Genomic DNA, 18,594 nt, shown 5'->3' with positions numbered 1-18,594 from the left:
TCAGCCATTTCCTTTTTTTTTTTTAAATATTTTATAGATATTTTACAGAGAGGAAGGGAGAGAGAGAGCTAGAAACGTCGATGAGAGAGAAACATCGACTAGCTGCCTCTTGCACACCCCCTACCGGGGATGTGCCCGCTACCAAGGTACATGCCCTTGACCGGAATCGAACCCGGGACCTTTCAGTCCGCAGACCGACGCTCTACCACTGAGCCAAACCGGTTTCGGCCATTTCCTTCTCTTAAGACGGTTTGAGCCTTTGCCAGAAGATGTAGGGTATAACATAGAAATAAAGTGGATCTGCCAACAAAGGGATAGAATGTGGGATGGTAACAACATATTTTGACATGAATCTGTTTTTGGATATCATTTTAAAAACTGTCTTAGAAAATTCTGGAAAGAGAAGAGTAGTGTTTTCTTCATTTGATGCAGATATTTGCACAATGGTTCAGCACAAGCAGAACAAATATCCCATGTTATTTTTGACTCAAGGAAAGTCTGATATTTACCCTGAACTCATGGGCCTCAGATCTCGGACAACTGCTATTGCAATGAGTTTTGCACAGTTTGAAAATCTGCTGGGGATAAATGCACATACTGAAGATCCGCTCAGAAACCCATCCTACATTCAAGAGGCAAAAGCTAAGGGACTAGTCATATTCTGCTGGGGTGATGATACCAACAGTCAGAAAACAGGAAGAAATTAAAGGAATTTGGAGTTAATGTTCTAATTTATGATAGGTATTTGTTTTTCATGAAAAACTTTCATGAACTGTTAGTGAAAAGGTAGCTTTCACTTTATAACATTATAAATACTAATAAACTTAGTTAAAATTCAAGGAAAACGTTTTGTTCTGAATATTTGTTTTGTATTGCTAAAAATAAAAAATAATGTGGCTCCAAAGCACAGGTTCCCAAAGCCAGTGCCTCTTCAGACACAGCCCTGCTGGCCTTGGAGGGCGGGCTTGCAGGCTGCATGGGGCTGGGAGACCAATCCCACCTGCAGGGCCAGGTGGTGAGGGAACCAGTCCACCAGGCATGCCTGCAGATCACTGAGGCCCCCTGCTGGCCGGGCCACGGCTTGCAGATGGCTCTGGAAGGGAGGTCAGTTCTGGGAGGGGCTGGAGGCTGATTTCTCCTGACACTGATCACGGCCGCTGTTGGGGGTCACCGCGCAGGTCTGGGGAGATGAGGAGGGGAGGGGGGTATGCCCAGGCTCGCTCGCAGGTTCCTGCAGGGGCTGCTGCTCCTGGCGGTTTCCTGTGAAGATCCAAGTCCAATGCATCATGAGGACTCGTGGCCTCCGAGGGCCGGCTGGCTGTGATGCCCAGCTTTCCCCTCCTGAGTCCGCCCTCACTTTCTGACTGCCAGTGCCCGAGGCTGCAGGAACTCCTGTTTCTTGGGACGGGCAGCCCTCACCCTGCAGGCTGCACTGGGGCCTGGGGTGGCTGAAGCACATAAGCACACACTGGCTGCTTCCCATGGTCCAAGATGCCAGGTTTAGTAGGGGAGACCTCCCCAGTGAGCCAACAGGATCACATGCAGGTCACACACAACAGGGGGAGCCTTAGAAGCGATTTTCAGGGGCAGAATCCCAGCCACTGGGGGGTCCGCGGGTGGAGAGGGAGCAGGTGGAGGTCGCACCGCAGGCGGCCACCCTGTCTGGGGGCAGCCTGGCAGGGCTCTGGGCATTGCCCGCCCTGCAGCCAGGCTCCAGCACTGGGAGGCCGGAGCCCCGATCCTATTGCCCACCAGGAGCGGAGGTCCCACTTATGTCCATGTCCAGAGGGAGCCCTTGTGTGGGAGTCCAGGGTAGTGGTTGTGTGTGGTGTGCTACACGCCATTCCCTCGGTCTGGCACAGTACTCTCCATGGCTGTCCAGGTGAACAGTGACTGCACATGAGAAAGTCAGACGTGTCCAGAATCCCCCTCTGCTCTTGTTCTGAACACTGGTTCTTGGCCAGCCTCGCTTGAGTCGGGGCAGGGTTTATATCAAACCAAGCTTTCTTTTATTAAAAAATACAGCTTATTCTGTTTTTTTACCTATATTTGAGACTTTATAAATTAACAAGGGGAGCCGAAACCGGTTTGGCTCAGTGGTAGAGCGTCGGTCTGCGGACTGAAAGGTCCCAGGTTTGATTCAGGTCAAGGGCATGTACCTTAATTGCGGGCACATCCCCGGTAAGGGGTGTGCAAGAGGCAGCTGGTCAATGTTTCTCTCTCATCGACGTTTCTAGCTCTCTATCTCTCTCCCTTCCTCTCTGTAAAAAAATCAATAAAATATATATATTTTTTAAAAAATTAACAAGGGGAATGACTACCTTCAACCAACCCGAGCTTCTCAAGTTCACTCCCTAATCCTCCTCAGCTCGACACAACAGATGCTCCACTGCTCTCATCCAGGGTAGCAGTTATTAATGGCCAATTTTGTCATAAAAGAAAGCAAGATAATTTCAAAGGAAACATCAAAATTGCTTTATTCAAAGTAATGCCCATCGCTAGCTACACATTCCCCCCATCTTACAGGTAATTAGTGGATACCGTCCCAATAGAACTTTTCTTGTTTGTAGGCAAACCATTCAGGGACCCAAATTTCCACTTCTTGGCATGGTTTGAAGTGCTGCTCAGGGCGTGCTTGTGCCGTCCATCAGTACCTGTTATGGCACCTGTAACTATGTCCTCGGTTCCTGTCAGGCAAAGGCCCAGCCTAAGAGGCCAACTATGATTGCGCAGGTGGGCATCCCAGGGAGGACCGAGGAGACGGGCCTGTTGGCTGTGGCCGTGGCAGTGGCTGTGGCCGTGGCCGATGCAGCTGTAATGGAAGCAGGAGAGTGAGAGCCGTGCAGAACCCAGTTCCATGGAGAGGCCCTCAGCCCCGCTGTCCCGGGGACCCTGCCGGGCAGTGTCTGCCTCTGCGTGTGGCCGCCCAGGGACAGGTCCTGGGGTTGGAGCAGAGAGAGGAGGTGGGCCCGGGCCCTTGGGGCTCACACAGCTAACGGGGAAGCAAGGCTGACAGTAGTCACGCCTGCTGGGACAGGAAGGAGGGCAGGAGATGAGGGCAGTCATAGGGAATCAGGCCAAGAGCTGACCGAGTTTTAAAAGAACTCTTGAGTATTGAAACAGAATTGAAGACAACCCCACTGAGTGAGTGGCCAGGGAATTGCGGGATGAGATGCCAGAAAGAGAGAAACCAAAGGAAAGATCTCCGAAGACATAGGACCCTTTTTCTCTGAAATCCCTCACCTTGGAGGATGGTTTGTTTTCTCACACCACACACACCAAATCTGCAGGCAAGGGCTGCAGAGCCTGGAATGAGTCACCAAGGCGAGCGTTGGAAGCGAGGCCACTGATTGGGAGTGAGTCATCCGTCCAGGGTGCTGGAATGGCTGGCAGTGAACCTTCCATTCATTACAGAAGTGCGAACTAGGAAACCAGGAGGGTTGAGTGTGCAAGGCACAAGCCCTATGACGTGCTTCCTCACTGTCACTGGTTGAGCTGACTAGTGAGCCGGGCCAATGACGATGCGAGGGCAGCACAGGGGAAGGCCCAACTGGGCTTGGAAGACTATAAAAGGTGAGAGCTGTGCCGCTGCTGAACGTGGAGTTGCAGCAGTCTGGGTATAGAGGTGTCAGCCCCTGGCTTCTTGCTCTTGCCTCTGCTGTGGGAGCCCACTGCTCCCCGCTGTGAGTTGGGCAATGGAATCCGGGCCAGGGAGCAGCGTGGGGACGGGGCCCTGAGGGATGGAATGGGCGGGACCCCGCCGGCCAGTGGGGCACAGACCCCCCACCGCTCCGCGATCTTCTCTGCGGGAGGCGTTCCGCTCGGGGCCTCTGCATGCCGGGCTGCCTCTTTCCCGGTGAGAGGACCGACCTGAGCCTGTGACTTGTCAGAAGTGGTCATGGGCGAAGGGACCAGGAGGAAGACAGGAGCCAGGAGGACCCGGGGGGTTCTGATGAAGCCCCTCCTCCACCCGAGCCCCCCCATGGCACCTGTATATCCCCCATCCCGCCGTCGTCCCCTCCCCCCCCCTAAAGCTTCTCCAAAGTGGGAGCGGAGCCCCTGCCATCTGGACCGAACAGGACAAGGGCAACCTAGCATCAGGGGGGTCACTTGCTGTGAGGGATGGAGGAGGGGCACTTGGGGTGTTTTTGTTCCAGCCCCTGCGTGTCTCCCTCACAGGTGCCGTCTCTCTGGGCTATGACTTCACAGTCACGCCTAATGGACAGCTGTGGTGTAACATTGAGGGCCGGGTCAATGGGAACACATTTCTTCATTTTACCTGTGGTGGCCAGTTGACACTCACCAGTGTCCCGGACATGAATGCCACACGGGCCTGGGGCGAGCAGAGAGACACTCTGCAGTCCGTGGTGGAAGAGCTCAGAGTGCCCCTGCTTGACATGAGAGCAGAGATTCCTGCAGCCGGCGGTGAGTTCACCAAACCCGGGGCACAGGCAGAACAGAGGTGAGGGCTGAGGGGTCAGGTGTGTTTGGGTAAATGTGGGAAGTTGGTCCCCCCATGAGACTGGGAGCCTCAGAGGACAGAGCAGGACCAGGAGATAGAGGGGAGCTGGGGGCTGGACCCCAGTGGAGACTCTGCCAGACCCAAGGCTGACCTCCTTCCCGCGGTGCTGGGGACAGGTCCCCTCTCCCTGCAGGGCAGCATGGCATGTGAGCGGGAGTCCAGTGGGCACAGCAGCGCATCCTGGCAGTTTGGATCGGATAGACAGCCATCTCTCCGCTTTGACTCAACGAATGGACACTGGACGGTGTTGCGCAATGAAAGCAAACGCTTAATGAAAACATTGGCGGGTGACCGAGCTACGACTGATCTCCTGGTTATGACCTCAACTGGAGACTGTAGGCAGTAGCTTCAACAAGTTTGGGGCCCCTGAGCACACAAGGTAATTCTGCAGAGGGAGGGGAGTTGTAGGTCCCTTGAAATGACATTCACACTCTGTGTGTGGTGTGTGTGGTGTGTGGTGTGTGTGGTGTGTGGTGTGTATGATTGAGAAAGTGACCCATCCTCCACGGTGAGGGTTTTTGGAGAATAAGGGCCACAGGTGTGTTCTGGGATCCCTGTTGTGGTTTCTCACTTCCTCAGTCTCTGCCTGCACATACCCTGGGCCACTCACTCATTGGGGTTTCTTGCTGACTGCAAACCTGCGGGCATGGTTCTGTTGCCAGACCTTTTCCGTGTCCTGTTCCCTCTTCTCAGCATCGTTTGTCTTCTGCAACTCACCTGGTCTAATTCTGGAATTCTTTAACACTCCTCAGTGAGCTCCTGCGAGGATTCTCTACCACCTCCCCACCTCCTGTCCTCCTTCCTGTCCCAGCAGACGTGACTACTGTCAGCCTTGCTTCCCCGTTAGCTGTGTGAGCCCCAAGGGCCCGGGCCCACCTCCTCTCTCTGCTCCACCCCCAGGACCTGTCCCTGGGCGGCCACACACAGAGGCAGACACTGCCCAGCAGGGTTCCTGGGACAGTGGGGCTGAGGGCCTCTCCATGGAACTGGGTTCTGCACGGCTCTCACTCTCCTGCTTCCATTACAGCTGCATCAGCCATGGCCACAGCTATGGCCACGGCCACAGTCCCGTCCAAGGCCACAGCCAACAGGCCCGTCTCCTCGGTCCTCCCTGGGATGCCCACCTGCGCAATCACAGTTGGCCTCTTAGGCTGGGCCTTTGCCTGACAGGAACCGAGGGCATAAATATAGGCGCCATAACAGGTACTGATGGACGGCACACGCACGCTCTGAGCAGCACTTCAAACCACTTCAAACCATATGAAGTCAAAAATTGGGCCTTTGAATGCTTTGCCTCAAAACAATATCTACTGGGACGATATTCACAAATTACCTGTAATATGGGTGGAATGTGTAGCTACAATGGACAGTACTTTGAATAAAGCACTTTTGATGTTTCCTTTGAAATTATCCTGTTTTCTTTGATGACAAAATCGGCCGTTATTAACTGCAACACGGGGTGAGGGCAGTGGAGCATCTGTTGTGTCGAGGTGAGGAGTGAACTTGAGAAGCTCGGGTTGGTTGAAGGTAGTCATTCCCCTCGTTAATTTATAAAGGCTCAAATATAGGGGGGGTCGGGGGGTAGGCAGAATAAGTTGTATTTTTTAATAAAAGAAAGCTCGGTTTGATTTAAACCTGTCCCGACTCAAGCGAGGCTGGCCAAGAACCAGTGTTGAGAACAAGAGCAGAGGGGGATTCTGGACACGTCTGACCTTCTCATGTGCAGTCACTGTTCGCCAGGACAGCCATGGAGAGTACTGTGCCAGACCTAGGGAACGGCGTGTAGCACACACCACACACAACCACTAGCCTGGACTCCCGCATAAGGGCTCCCTCTGGACACCGACATGAGAGGGACCTCCGCTCCTGGTGGGCAATAGGATCGGGGCTCCGGCCTCCCAGTGCTGGAGCCTGGCTGCAGGGCGGGCAATGCCCAGAGCCTTGCCAGGCTGCCCCCAGACGGGGTGGCCGCCTGCAGTGCGGCCTCCGCCTGCTCCCTCTCCTCCTGCCCAACTTCCAGTGGCTGGGAGTCTGCCCCTGAAGATGCTGCTAAGGCTCTCCCTCTCTGTGTGTGACCTGCGTGTGAAAAATTAGTGTTGTTAGAAGTGTGAGTAATCTGAGTCAATAAGCTCTGAACGGTGGCCCAGGGCCTCTCTTTATGGCATTAAAAATGCATGGACTTTGTGACAGACAGCTCTTTCGGTGCCTTAGAAGAGCAACAAAAGTATGGAATCTAGAATTTCCTGTCAAAAAGAACCTCAAAATTGGTTTACACCAACCCCCAGGTTTTCCAACAGGGAAACAGGCCAGAGAGGTTAACTGACTGAGTCCAAATCACATAGCTGCCTGGTGCCCGAGCTAGCCTAGAGTTCCCTGACCCCAAGGCCAGTGCTCATTCCCCCACCTCTCACACTTCAGAACATTTTCCTCCACACTTGGGGGCCCAGGAAGTCTGATCTCTCCAGAACAATGTTATCAGGGCCAGAAAGCGGAAAAAGAAGAATTAGCAGGGGCTTCCGAATACTTGGGAGACATATCCAGGGTGCACTGGCTCCCTGGGTATCACACCTGGATTAAAGTGTGCCGGGTCCTTTGGGGGCCTTCCCCTTCCGAAGGGCGGCTGGCTGTGGTGCCCAGCTGTCCCCTCCTGAGTCCACCCTCACTCTCTGACTGCCAGAGCCCAAGGTTTCAGGGCCTCCTGTTTCCTGGGATGGGCTGCACTGGGGCCTGGGGTGGCTGAGGCATGTGAGCACACACTGGCCCCTTCCCATTGCCCTGAGTCCAAGATGCCAGGTTTATTAGGGGCAACCTCTCCGGTGAGCCAACAGGATCACACGCAGGTCACACACAGACAGGGGGAGCCTTTCCTGAGCAGCATCTTCAGGCGCAGACTCCCAGCCACTGGGGGGTCCGAGGGAGGAGAGGGAGCAGGTGGAGGTCACACCGCAGGTGGCCACCCCGTCCGGGGACAGCCCGGCAGGGCTCTGGGCATTGCCCGCCCTGCAGCCAGGCTCCAGCACTGGGAGGCCGGAGCCCCGATCCTATTGCCCACCAGGAGCGGAGGTCCCTCTCATGTCGGTGTTCAGAGGGAGCCCTTAGGCGGGAGTCCAGGCTAGTGGCTGTGTGGTGTGCTACACGCCATTCCCTCGGTCTGGCACAGTATTCTCCATGGCTGTCCTGGCGAACAGTGACTGCACGTGAGAAGGTCAGACGTGTCCAGAATCCCCCTCTGCTCTTGTTCTGAACACTGGTTCTTGGCCAGCCATGCTTGAGTCAGGGCAGGGTTTATATCAAAGCCAAACTTTTTTTTTTTTTTAAATACAACTAATTCTGTCCCCTCCACCCCCTTATATATTTGAGCCTTTATAAATTAACAAGGGGAATGACTACCTTCAACCAACCCGAGCTTCTCAAGTTCACTCCTCACCTCGACACAACAGATGCTCCACTGCCCTCACCCCGTGTTGCAGTTAATAATGGCCAATTTTGTCATCAAAGAAAACAGGATAATTTCAAAGGAAACATCAAAAGTGCTTTATTCAAAGTACTGTCCATTGTAGCTACACATTCCAACCATATTACAGGTAATTTGTGAATATCGTCCCAGTAGAACTTTTCTTGTTTTGAGGCAAAGCATTCAAAGGCCCAATTTTTGACTTCATATGGTTTGAAGTGGTTTGAAGTGCTGCTCAGAGCGTGCGTGTGCCGTCCATCAGTACCTGTTATGGCGCCTATATTTATGGCCTCGGTTCCTGTCAGGCAAAGGCCCAGCCTAAGAGGCCAACTATGATTGCACAGGTGGGCATCCCAGGGAGGACCGAGGAGACGGGCCTGTTGGCTGTGGCCTTGGACGGGACTGTGGCCGTGGCCGTGGCTAATGCAGCTGTAATGGAAGCAGGAGAGTGAGCGCCGTGCAGAACCCAGTTCCATGGAGAGGCCCTCAGCCCCGCTGTCCGGGGACCCTGCCGGGCAGTGTCTGCCTCTGCGTGTGGCCGCCCAGGAACAGGTCCTGGGGTTGGAGCAGAGAGAGGAGGTGGGCCCGGGCCCTTGGGGCTCACACAGCTAACGGGGAAGCAAGGCTGACAGTAGTCACGCCTGCTGGGACAGGAAGGAGGACAGGAGGTGGGGAGGTGGCACAGTTTATGTTCAGTCTCTTCCCACATCTCCCTCTCCCCTTTTCCCCAAGAATGGTCAGTTCACTCCCCTTCCATACCTCTGATTCTATTATATTCAACAGTTAATATTGTTCATCAGATTTTTTTTTAATTTCCTTGGTTTTTAGATTCACTTGTTGATAGTTAAGTATTTGTTGTCATAATTTTTATCTTTATTTACTTTCTCTTCTGAAAGAACTCCCTTCAGCAATTCATATAATTCTGGTTTGGGGTTGATGAACTCCTTTAGCTTTCTTTAATTAGTGAAGCTCTTTATCTGATCTTCGATTCTGAGTGATAGCTTTGCTGGATAGATTATCTTTGGCTGTAGGTTCTTACTATTCATCACCTTGAATATTTCTTGCCATTCCCGTCTGGCCTGCATGGCTTCTGTTGAGAAATCAGCTGACAATCGTATAGGTGTTCCTTTATAGGTAACTACCTGCTTTGCTCTTGCTGCTTTTAATATTCTATCTTTGTCTTTTTCTCTAGGAATTTTAATTATGATTTGTCTTGGAGTGGTCCTCTTTGGATTCCTTTTGTTTGGAGTTCTGTGCGCTTCCTGGACTTGTAAGTCTAATTCTTTCTCCAGGTGGGGGAAGTTTTCTGTCACTATTTCTTTCAGTATGTTTTTGATATCTTGCTCTCTCTCATCTTCTGGAACCCCCATAATTCTGATGTTGGTTCGCTTGAAGTTGTCCCAGAGGTTTCTCACATTATCTTCAATTTTCTGGATTCTCTTGCCTGGTAGCTTCTGCTGAGGAGTGTCTTCTGGCTCTTTATGTTCCAAATCTTTGACTTGATTCTTGCGATCTTCCATTCTGTTTTTAGGACTCTGTATAATATTTTTTATTTCAGACAATGTATTCTTTATTTTTTGCTGATCCCTTATCATTTCTTGTTGATTCCTTATTAATTCTAGTTGATCTCTTTTCATATCCTCATAGGTTTTATTGATCTTTTCTAGGAAATTCTTGAAAAACCTTATAAGTGTAGATTTGAACTCTATATCCAGTTGCTTTTTGTCCTCCATTTCTTTCGTTTGTGATCTATTTTCTTGTCGCATTTCGCAGCTACAGATGGGGCAGGGTTTCAGGGTGGAGCCTACAGCCTTGGCTTCTGTCAGCCCTGCCCTATGCGCTCCTGAGTTTCAGGGTCCTTCAGTACTTCTTGCAAGCGCCTCTGAGAGAAAGATGCCCTTGATTTTCGCCTGCTACCAAACAGTCTAGGCTCTCCCCCAATGAGCACGGTATTGGGGTTCAGTTCAGTTGGAAGTGGAGTTGGAGGGGCGTTCAGAGCAGTCTGGAGCCCCAGTATCCTTCCTGCCAGGGCAATCCCGTGGCACAGCCAACCGTCCCTTCTCTGTGCGCAATGTGTGCGCCTTCGGGACCTCCTTTCGCCGCTCCCCCGGGGTTCTGCCTTACAGCCCAGCTCCCTCTGTTTGAGCCAGGGTCCCTGGGGTCTTGCCTAGAACTGGAGTTCAGAGCAGTCGGAACTGGGACGCAACACAGTCGGAGCGTTTATCTCCTTCCCGCTAGGGAACGCCAGCCAGGCACTCAGCCTCCCTCCTCTCTGGCTCTGTCCTTTCCGCGTGTGCACCGTGTCTCCGTACCTTAGGCTTTTACAGCTCCTCCGCGTTTCCTTCTGGTTTTCTCCTTACTTCTCGTCGTAAAATTTCCAGCCAGTCGACTTTCCTGTAGTTCTGGGTAATGTCCATTTTATATTTTAGTTTTATTTTATTGAAATTGCTGTGTGCAGCTGCGGCTAGGTGTTTACCTGTCAGCCATCTTGGATTCTCTTCCCAAGTATATTTTGTTGATGGACATTATTGCTGCAGACGACTGTCGATATAGATTTTGCAATTCTCTGTGGATGGTGACAGGTAAGGCCGGCCCTGAAATGCCAAAGAGAATGTATACCCACCCGGACAGCCCGGCTACCGGGGAGCAGTGGATGTCTCCAATTGTCACTTCCCACAAACTGAAACTCACCACCAACATTTCGGACCAGCACGGGCTTACTCTGGCCCTCCCAGGCGATCAGGCGACGTGGCGGAGGAATTACAGTTTTGGTGCTCGAACTGGACTCAACTCCGTGCACAAATACCAGCCTGGATTGCAGAGTGTGAGAGCCAGTGACACCCTGAAACCCCCAGATCGTACATGTTGGACATACCTGTCCCCCAAACAGAATTCATCGCTGTGACAGCGCACCAGAAAGAGAAGATAACCCAGTGAAAGATAGACAGCAACCCTTCTGTGCAGGATTCCGGGAGCTGGGAATGGCAGAAGAGAGGAAAGAACACGGCTCACCCTCCAGTCCACGGGGCCGTACGAGGACAGACACCAAAAGGACAGCGGCACCTCTGACCAGTCCCCCAGCGAGCAGGCGGCCTTCAGCAGCTTGGCTCAGTTCTCCTGTCTCCACTGCTGGGGCCTCCCACCTCAAAGGTCTGTGTCCCAGCCAGGGCCAGAGCGACGCCCAGGCCCAGAGCCAAGAGGAGCCCTGCCTGGAAGCCTGAGAAGTGGCCAAGATCTCCACCACCTCGTGGTCTCAGGAGGGCAGACGTGGTGGCCAAGGCCAAGGGGCACCTCTTCCGGGCCGAGCCCGGGCGGCCGGCCCCTGGGCAGTGGACAGCTGGACAAGGCGTCGCCCGACTCGCATCACAGCCCGGCCACCGAGTCCTCCAGCATCCCCGGCCTGGGCGCGGAGGAGCCCTGGAACCCGGGCCGCCACGTCCAGGGCCCAGGAGGCGTGCGCACTGCCTTCTGGTGGGGTAAAGGCAGAGTGCTCCCTGGCTCCTGACAGCTCCTCAGTTGTGGCTGCAGCCGCACCCAACAGGACTCCGGGTGAGATCCAGGTTTTAAAGCTGAGTCCCTTGTCTGGTGTTCCCCACTGGTGGTGGCCTGGCCAGGACCCACCCCATCTGCCTGACCCCAAGGCAGGACTCACCCACTCCATGGTGAGTATTCGGTGTCACCCTTAACCTGAAGTCAGGAGGCACTGAGGAGGCCAGGGAAGTCCTGGTCTGTGACAACTTGCTGTGTGACCGCGGGCAGGTTTATGAACCCTCCTGAGGATCAGATTGCTGTCCTCCCCAGTTCATGAGGGTGGTGGACTGGACACTCTCTAGGGGTGACCAGCCCCAGATAACCACGTGTGATTCCAACTGTCACCACCAGGTGGCAGAAGAGACCGTGCCTTGGCTTCCACACATCAAGTTGACAGTAGCCATTGAGCCAGTCTGAGGTCACCTTCATGGTCCAGACAGTGGGAATCCATAGCAACACACACTGGGCTGTTCACTACCCCACCCCCCACACATGAAAAAAGCACGTGGTCTTCGGGGGCATGGGAGACCAGAACTGAGGGCCCCACCAGGAGCAGGAGCAGGAGGCCTCAGTGTTCACCCTAAGGTGGGGAGGAGCAAGGCCTGGGGGCCCTCAGCCTCAGGGCAGAGGTGGCTCAGCCAGGGGCCCTGGCAGGTGCAGTGACCACAGAGGGTGAAGTGGGTGGCCAGACGGGGAAGCCAGCAGACACTGTGGCCTGGTGGGCTCTGCCCCTGTGGTCAGGCCGGGAAAAGGGTCCTCTCCTGGGAGCACAGGGGACAGCCCTCAGAGGTGCCCGCCCTCTTTCTGGAACAAACTAGACCCCCAGAAGGCAGGACGCACGGAAAAAAAAAAAATCCAAAAGTGATTCCTTCTCACAGTGCGCTGGCATTTTAAGTGGAAAGCAATGCACACACAGCCCTGTGTGTCTATCCCTCTGGGCTTGGCCCCATCGAAGAAGGGCCCTCACCCCTGTGGGAGTTTCCCAGACTCCTCCTACCCCCGCCTGCCCTCCTTCCAGCAGGAAGGCCCCACTCCTGCCAGACAATCCACATCCACAAAGAACGTGGCTGCCCCGTGTGGTGTGGGAGGCAAAGGGGCCTCTGCATTGGGCTGGGCCGGAGCCTCTGAGCTCCTCGCTCCTCCCGAGTCTCCTCAGAGCGGCTGTCCTCAGAGACGCCGTCACTTTAGCGCAGCCTGGCGGGTCATCGAACCAGAGTAGGGGGCCGGGGGCCTGGTGGGTGCGGCTGCAGCCATAACGGAGCTGTCCTGAGATGCCTCAACGTGGTGCTGTGGTCACTGCAGTTCCTGCTTAGGCCTAGTCATGGCTGAGCTGTGTCCCCCCAGGGGAGGCCCTGAGCCCCTCAGGGTGTGGCTGTGTTTGGGGAGGGTTCCGGTTAGATGAAGCTCACTAGGTGGACCCTGTTCCAACAGGTGGGTGTCCCTCGGGAAGAGATTAGTACACAGACACACAGAGGTGCGACCAGGTGAGGGCACAGGGAGGCTACAGCCAACTGAGTGAAGGCAAAGGCCTCGGGGGCACCAGCCCTGCAGACACCTCGGTCTTGGACTTCCAGCGTCCACACTGGGAGGCCACAGGCTTCTGCTGTTTGAGGCCCCGCCCGTGTGTTTGTTCCGGGGCTGAGCTGACTGCTGCGGCCTGAAGACACTGCTTTCGGCCGGGGGGTGGGGGTGGGGAGGGCCTGCTGGTGACAGTGGCGGGAGGCTCACAGGTCCAGGATCATGCTCCTTGGGGATCTGCAGGGAGTGCCGGGCCCAGCCCAGGCAGGGGAGCCGAGAGAGCCCCATCCTGGAAGGCTCCCCAACTTCCTCGCACCCACACATTGGCTCCTCCAGCTCCAGGGGGAGTCTGACGCCATCAGAGGTTCCTGGCCACCATCAGTCCTCGGGGCTGTTGCAGGAGGAACCAGAGGACACTCTGCCCACCCCCCCTCCTTCCAGCTCAGCCTGTCCACCTGGGGAGACCTGGAGCACATCACCTGGGCGGGTCCGAGCCCGCACACCTGCTGCTGCTGGGTCTCCGCTGGCCGGCCCTCCCTCACCCTCACCTCGTCCATCTCTAGTCACTCTCCCCTCAGGGGCACCCCAGACAGCCCTAGGCCACCAGAGCCAGGCCCCACCCATTCTAGGGTACCTGGCTGTTCCCACCACAAAAACCATAAAGATGAGGGTGGCCAGTATCCCCCAAAACTGCTGGCCCTGTGGCAGGGCTCGGGCTGCCCCGCCCAGGCCGCTGGGGGAGGGGGGCGGAGGGTCCGGGCTGCTCCGCCCAGGCCGCTTGGTGCGGGTCCAGGTTTTAGGCATTAAAGGGGTGGGGACTTCCTAACTCCGGTCCTAGGAAGGAGGAGGCGCAGGCAGGGCTTCGGGACCCAAAGCCGGGCCAGCTCAGGACCACGCCGCCGTGACTGGGCAAGGCCACAGGTGGGCACGACGCGTGGCTGTCCCTGTGCCCCGTGAGGCCAGTGAACGTAGGTGGTGACCCAAGCGGTGGCTTCTGCCTGGTTGGTGGTGCCTCCCGGGGGCTCACCGCAGACGCCTCTACAGGGAGAAGAGGAGCGTTCTCTTACTTCCTCACAACGGCAGGCCGGATGTCTCCTGAAAAGTACGACTGCCCTCCCTTATTGCACTTCTCCTTCCTGTGGTTTCAGTTGCCCGCAGTCAGTAGTGATTCAAAAATATTAGATGGAAAATTCCAGAAACAAACAATTCACTGGTGTTATATTGTGCACCATTCTGAGCAGCAGGATGGATGGACTCCCGAGCAGCCCTGCCCTGTCCTGCCTGGGCCGTGGGTCATCCCTTTGACCGGCATCTCCAAGTGCAGCCCACAGGCCTCCCCGAGGCCCGGGATCGCTGGCTGTGCCTGGGGAGTGACGGTCACGTAGCAGCTTCTCTACCACCCGCCACGCCCCGAAGGCAGGACACACGACAAAGAAATGTCCCAAAGTGATTTCTTTCCACACGCAGTGACACAGTGCGCTGGCATTTTACGTGGAAAGCATTGCACGCGCACACTCACACACATACACACACACCCACACACGCATGCACACGAGTCTATGGCCACCGAGGCCGGGCTGGCGGCCAGCCCTGCGGCTCTGGCCTCCAGGAGCCCGGGCGGCAGGGCGGTGGTGAGCAGGCTGCTGCTGTCCGGGGACGGGCGTGGGATGGAGTAGGGGCTGTAGCGCAGGCTTGTGTGAGGGAAGGGGTGGGTGTGCACCGAGCTGGAGGCTGCAGCGGGGGCGGCTGCAGCCTCAGCGGCCTCACAGCCGTGTACGTGCAGGGGTAAGGGAACAGGCTTCCGAAAGGCGAGGTGGCCGGGCCCTGAGAGGCCAGGACATGCTGCTGGCAGTGGAAGGGCAGGGTGGCTGCAGACACCCCGACATCCCTGGGCCGCGGTGGCGGAGGCCGTGGTCTTAGAATCCAAACCTACACGCCACGCTGGTGGACCCCCCCCCCCCACGGTGGCCAGCAGGGGTCCCACGCCCGCGGCCATGTGGAGAAAGCGCCCCCATGGCGAACTGGCTGGGGTGCAGGAAGAGCAGGTGCCCGTTGAAGAACTGCTGGCCGGCCAGGCCGAGAGGAAACTGAAGCCGGGTAGGTGGCCTGGCCCAGGGGCACGATGGCCATCTGTCTCCTCCGCGCCCAGGCCGGGGATGCTGGAGGACTCGGTGGCCGGGCTGTGATGCGAGTCGGGCAACGCCTTGTCCAGCCGCCCGCTGCCCAGGGGCCGGCCGCCCGGGCTCGGCCGCGAAGAGGTGCCCCTTGGCCTTGGCCACCACGTCTGCCCTCCTGAGACCGCGAGGTGGTGGAGATCTTGGCCGCGTCGCAGGCTTCCAGGCAGGGCTCCTCTTGGCTCTGGGCCTGGGCGTCGCTCTGGCCCTGGCTGGGACACAGACCTTTGAGGTGGGAGGCCCCAGCAGTGGAGACAGGAGAACTGAGCCAAGCTGCTGAAGGCCGCCTGCTCGCTGGGGGACTGGTCAGAGGTGCCGCTGTCCTTTTGGGGTCGGTCCTCGTACGGCCCCGTGGACTGGAGGGTGAGCCGTGTTCTTTCCTCTCTTCTGCCATTCCCAGCTCCCGGAATCCTGCACAGAAGGGTTGCTGTCTATCTTTCACTGGGTTATCTTCTCTTTCTGGTGCGCTGTCACAGCGATGAATTCTGTTTGGGGGAACAGGTATGTCCAACATGTACTATCTGGGGGTTTCAGGGTGTCACTGGCTCTCACACTCTGCAATCAGGGCTGGTATTTGTGCACAGAGTTGAGTCCAGTTCGAGCACCAAAACTGTAATTCCTCCGCCACGTCGCCTGATCGCCTGGGAGGGCCAGAGTAAGCCCGTGCTGGTCCGAAATGTTGGTGGTGAGTTTCAGTTTGTGGGAAGTGACTACTGGGGACATCCAGTGCTCCCCGGTAGCCGGGCTGTCCGGGTGGGTATACATTCTCTTTGGCATTTCAGGGCCGGCCTTAGCCGCCACCATCCACCGGGAATTGTGGAATCTACATCGACAGTCATTGGCAGCAATAACGTCCATCAACAAATGTACTTGGCCTTCTTATCCGGCCCAGAACACCTTACTTTAAAGGAGGGACATTCGCCTTCCTGACTTGGTAATGAACATCTCTCTCTCTCGTTCCGCTTGTGGAACTGATCCCCACGTGCTTTGGCCTCGAGGTGCACCTTGGCATCATCCTGCACCTCTTCCTCGGGCTCCATGGTCTTCAGAGGCTCAGAGGCCCAGGGGCCGCAGGGAGGAGAAGGGGGTGCGGGGCCTCGGCCGCCCCTCCAGTTGGTGCAGGATGGGCTTGGCCAGGGCGCGGTGGCCTGTTGGGAGGCAGAGTCGGCGGGAAGAAGGGCGGCTGGTAGCCCAGCACCGCGCTCATGGCGAAGTCCGGTGCCGCCCGGGGAGGTGGGAACGGAGGGTAGGCCATGCTTGTCCGGGGACAACCGATCTCTCATGGAGAAGTCCCTCCGCTCCGGGCGGGGCGCTGGGCTTCATGGGGACAGTCCGCAGGTGCTGTTTTGTTTTGATTAACAGCAGCACATAGTTGTTGTTTTTAATTTTTTATTTATTTTTAAAGATATATTTTATTGATTTTTTACAGAGAGGAAGAGAGAGGGACAGTTAGAAACATCAATAAGAGAGAATCATGCATCAGCTGCCTCTTGCACACGGCCCACTGGGTTGTGCCCGCCACCAATGTACATGCCCTTGACCGAAATCGAATCCTGGACCTTTCAGTCCGCAGACTCTATCCACTGAGCCAAACCGGTTTCGGCAGCTGGTTGTTTTTTAAATAGGCAAAAAAAAGAGAAAAACAACCACAACAAAAGCGCCGGCAGGGAGGGTGCTCAGGGGGGCAGTGTCTTTGGGGAGGAGAATGCCGCTTTTCAAGGGGCCGAGGCCAGCGGTCAGGAGACAGGGTCGTGGGGCGACTGTCCCTGCGTCTGGCGTCTTTAAAAAGCCGCTGGGGGGGGGGGGGGCAATGGAAAGATAAGTACACATATAATACAATAATAATAATAAGAAGAAGAAGAAGAAGAAGAAGAAGAATAAAAAGCCGCCCTGGGAGCCGGTTCCGGAGCCGGAGGAGCGAGCAGGCTGACCAACCGGCGCCCGAGCCCCGCTGCTCGGCTCCAGCCGGTCAGCTCCAGGGCCGGAACTGCGCCCCAGCCCCCAGGTCTCTGTTGCAAAGGCGACGGGTTCTCCTCGGAGACTTTTTGCCTTTTCTTCCCCTTCTCCGCCCCCCGCCCCGCCTCCTCTCTCCCTCCCCTCCTCTCAGGAGGCGCCTGCAGTTGCACTGGACCCCGGCTTCAACCGCAGGCGGACAGCGGGAGTCTCTCTCCTTAAAAAAAAAAAAGAAAAGAAAAGCAGCCGAAACCGGTTTGGTTCAGCGGATAGAGCATCAGCAGAAGGATCCCGGGTTCGATTCCGGTCAAGGGCATGGACCTGGGTTGCGGGCACGTCCCCAGTGGCAGGAGGCAGCTCATGGATGTTTCTCTCTCATCCATGTTCCTAACTCTGTTCCTCTGTCTTCCTCTCTGTGAAAACCCCTTTAAAAAAAGAAAATCCCTCTCCTGGCAGCGCTATCACTGGCTTCCGTTCTCTGCCTCCCCTTCCTCCGCATTTGAGGCTGTCGTGGTTTTTTGTGGGTTTTTTTATTGATTTTTTACAGAGAGGAAGTGAGAGAGATAGAGAGCTAGAAACATCAATGAGAGAGAATCATCGATCAGCTGCCTCTTGCACACCCCCTACAGGGGATGTGCCCGCAGCCAAGGTACATGCCCTTGACCGGAATCGAACCTCGGACCTTTCAATCCCCAGGCCAATGCTCTATCCACTGAGTCACACCGGTTTTGGCAGGCAGTCCTGTTTTGAACTGGATCCGGCCGGCCTCCCGGGAGCGGAAACGGAAGGCCAGGACTCCAGACTCCGGGTGGCGCTCAGGCGCAGGGCGGAACTACCCTCCGGGCCCCAACCAATCAGGGTCGGGAGAGCAGTGGCAGCGCCAGGAAGCTTTACACCGGGACCAAGCTCCCCGGCGCCATTTTTGTCCTCCTGCCGCGTGAGAGGAAGAGCCCGTGCTGGCAGGGAGTTCGGGCTTTCTGCCATTGCATCGGACTCGGCTACGCCGTCCGGAGCTCGGGGCAGGCAGTATGGAGGGAGGGGGCGAGGAGAAAGCCAGGGAGCGAAGGAGAGACGGAGAAAGGCCGCCGCGGGGCCGACCACGGGCAAATCCTCCTGGGGGGAGCGGGGGCGGGGCGGGGCCGACCATGGGGAAAATCCGCCCCATGGGGGCGGGGACGGGGGCGGGGCCCACCACCGGCTGATGCTCCTGGCGGCGCCGGGGCTCCTGGCCGGACTGAAGGTGCATCGGGGTTGAAACTTGGAAGACTTTCACTTTCTTACCCGCGTCCTGGGAGAGCGGCCGCTGCTGAGAGAGGAGATGGATCTGTCTGGGGATGAAGGAGTCTGCCTCCTCCTGCTGCTCTCGTTGCTGTGGGAACCCGCGGCTCCCCGCTGTGAGTTTGGCAATGGAATCCGGGCCAGGGAGCAGCGTGGGGACGGGG

The 18,594-nt window shown here is 56.3% G+C and overlaps 2 protein-coding genes and 1 pseudogene across 7 annotated transcripts in view; 1 reads left to right on the top strand and 2 right to left on the bottom strand.

Moving 5' to 3' along the window:
• LOC311617263 (UL16-binding protein 6-like) overlaps positions 1-18,594 on the top strand; it is a 31,151-nt gene that overhangs the window by 9,301 nt on the left and 3,256 nt on the right. For 2 of the 5 annotated variants that reach the window (XM_084873691.1, XM_084873690.1), the window contains exons 2-3: positions 4,180-4,425; positions 4,639-4,857. In XM_084873691.1, coding sequence (XP_084729817.1) covers positions 4,317-4,425; positions 4,639-4,857 — 328 coding nt within the window. In that variant the 5' untranslated portion in view covers positions 4,180-4,316. Of the gene's footprint in view, positions 1-4,179; positions 4,426-4,638; positions 4,902-15,765; positions 15,885-15,981; positions 18,547-18,594 lie in introns of those variants that run through there. The other 3 variants (XR_014794091.1, XR_014794092.1, XM_084873692.1) reach the window with 3 other exon arrangements.
• LOC311617275 (UL16-binding protein 3-like) overlaps positions 8,004-18,594 on the bottom strand; it is a 39,785-nt gene continuing 29,194 nt past the window's right edge. Inside the window, exon 6 of the transcript XR_014794094.1 lies at positions 8,004-8,405. The gene's annotated coding sequence lies outside the window, so the exon portion shown is untranslated. The remainder of the gene's footprint in view (positions 8,406-18,594) is intronic.
• LOC311617342 (T-box transcription factor TBX3-like) lies at positions 10,608-18,398 on the bottom strand (annotated as a pseudogene). The gene is made up of 2 exons: positions 18,345-18,398; positions 10,608-16,475 (listed from the first exon to the last, which is right to left on the bottom strand). The product of its transcript is annotated as a T-box transcription factor TBX3-like (transcript).

This window comes from Pipistrellus hanaki (genome assembly GCF_964339955.1).
Source record: "Pipistrellus hanaki genome assembly, chromosome: 2".
In the NCBI taxonomy this organism is placed as follows: domain Eukaryota; kingdom Metazoa; phylum Chordata; class Mammalia; order Chiroptera; family Vespertilionidae; genus Pipistrellus; species Pipistrellus hanaki.
Note: the sequence above shows the minus strand (reverse complement) of the source record. Positions and strands in the feature narration are given on the sequence as shown.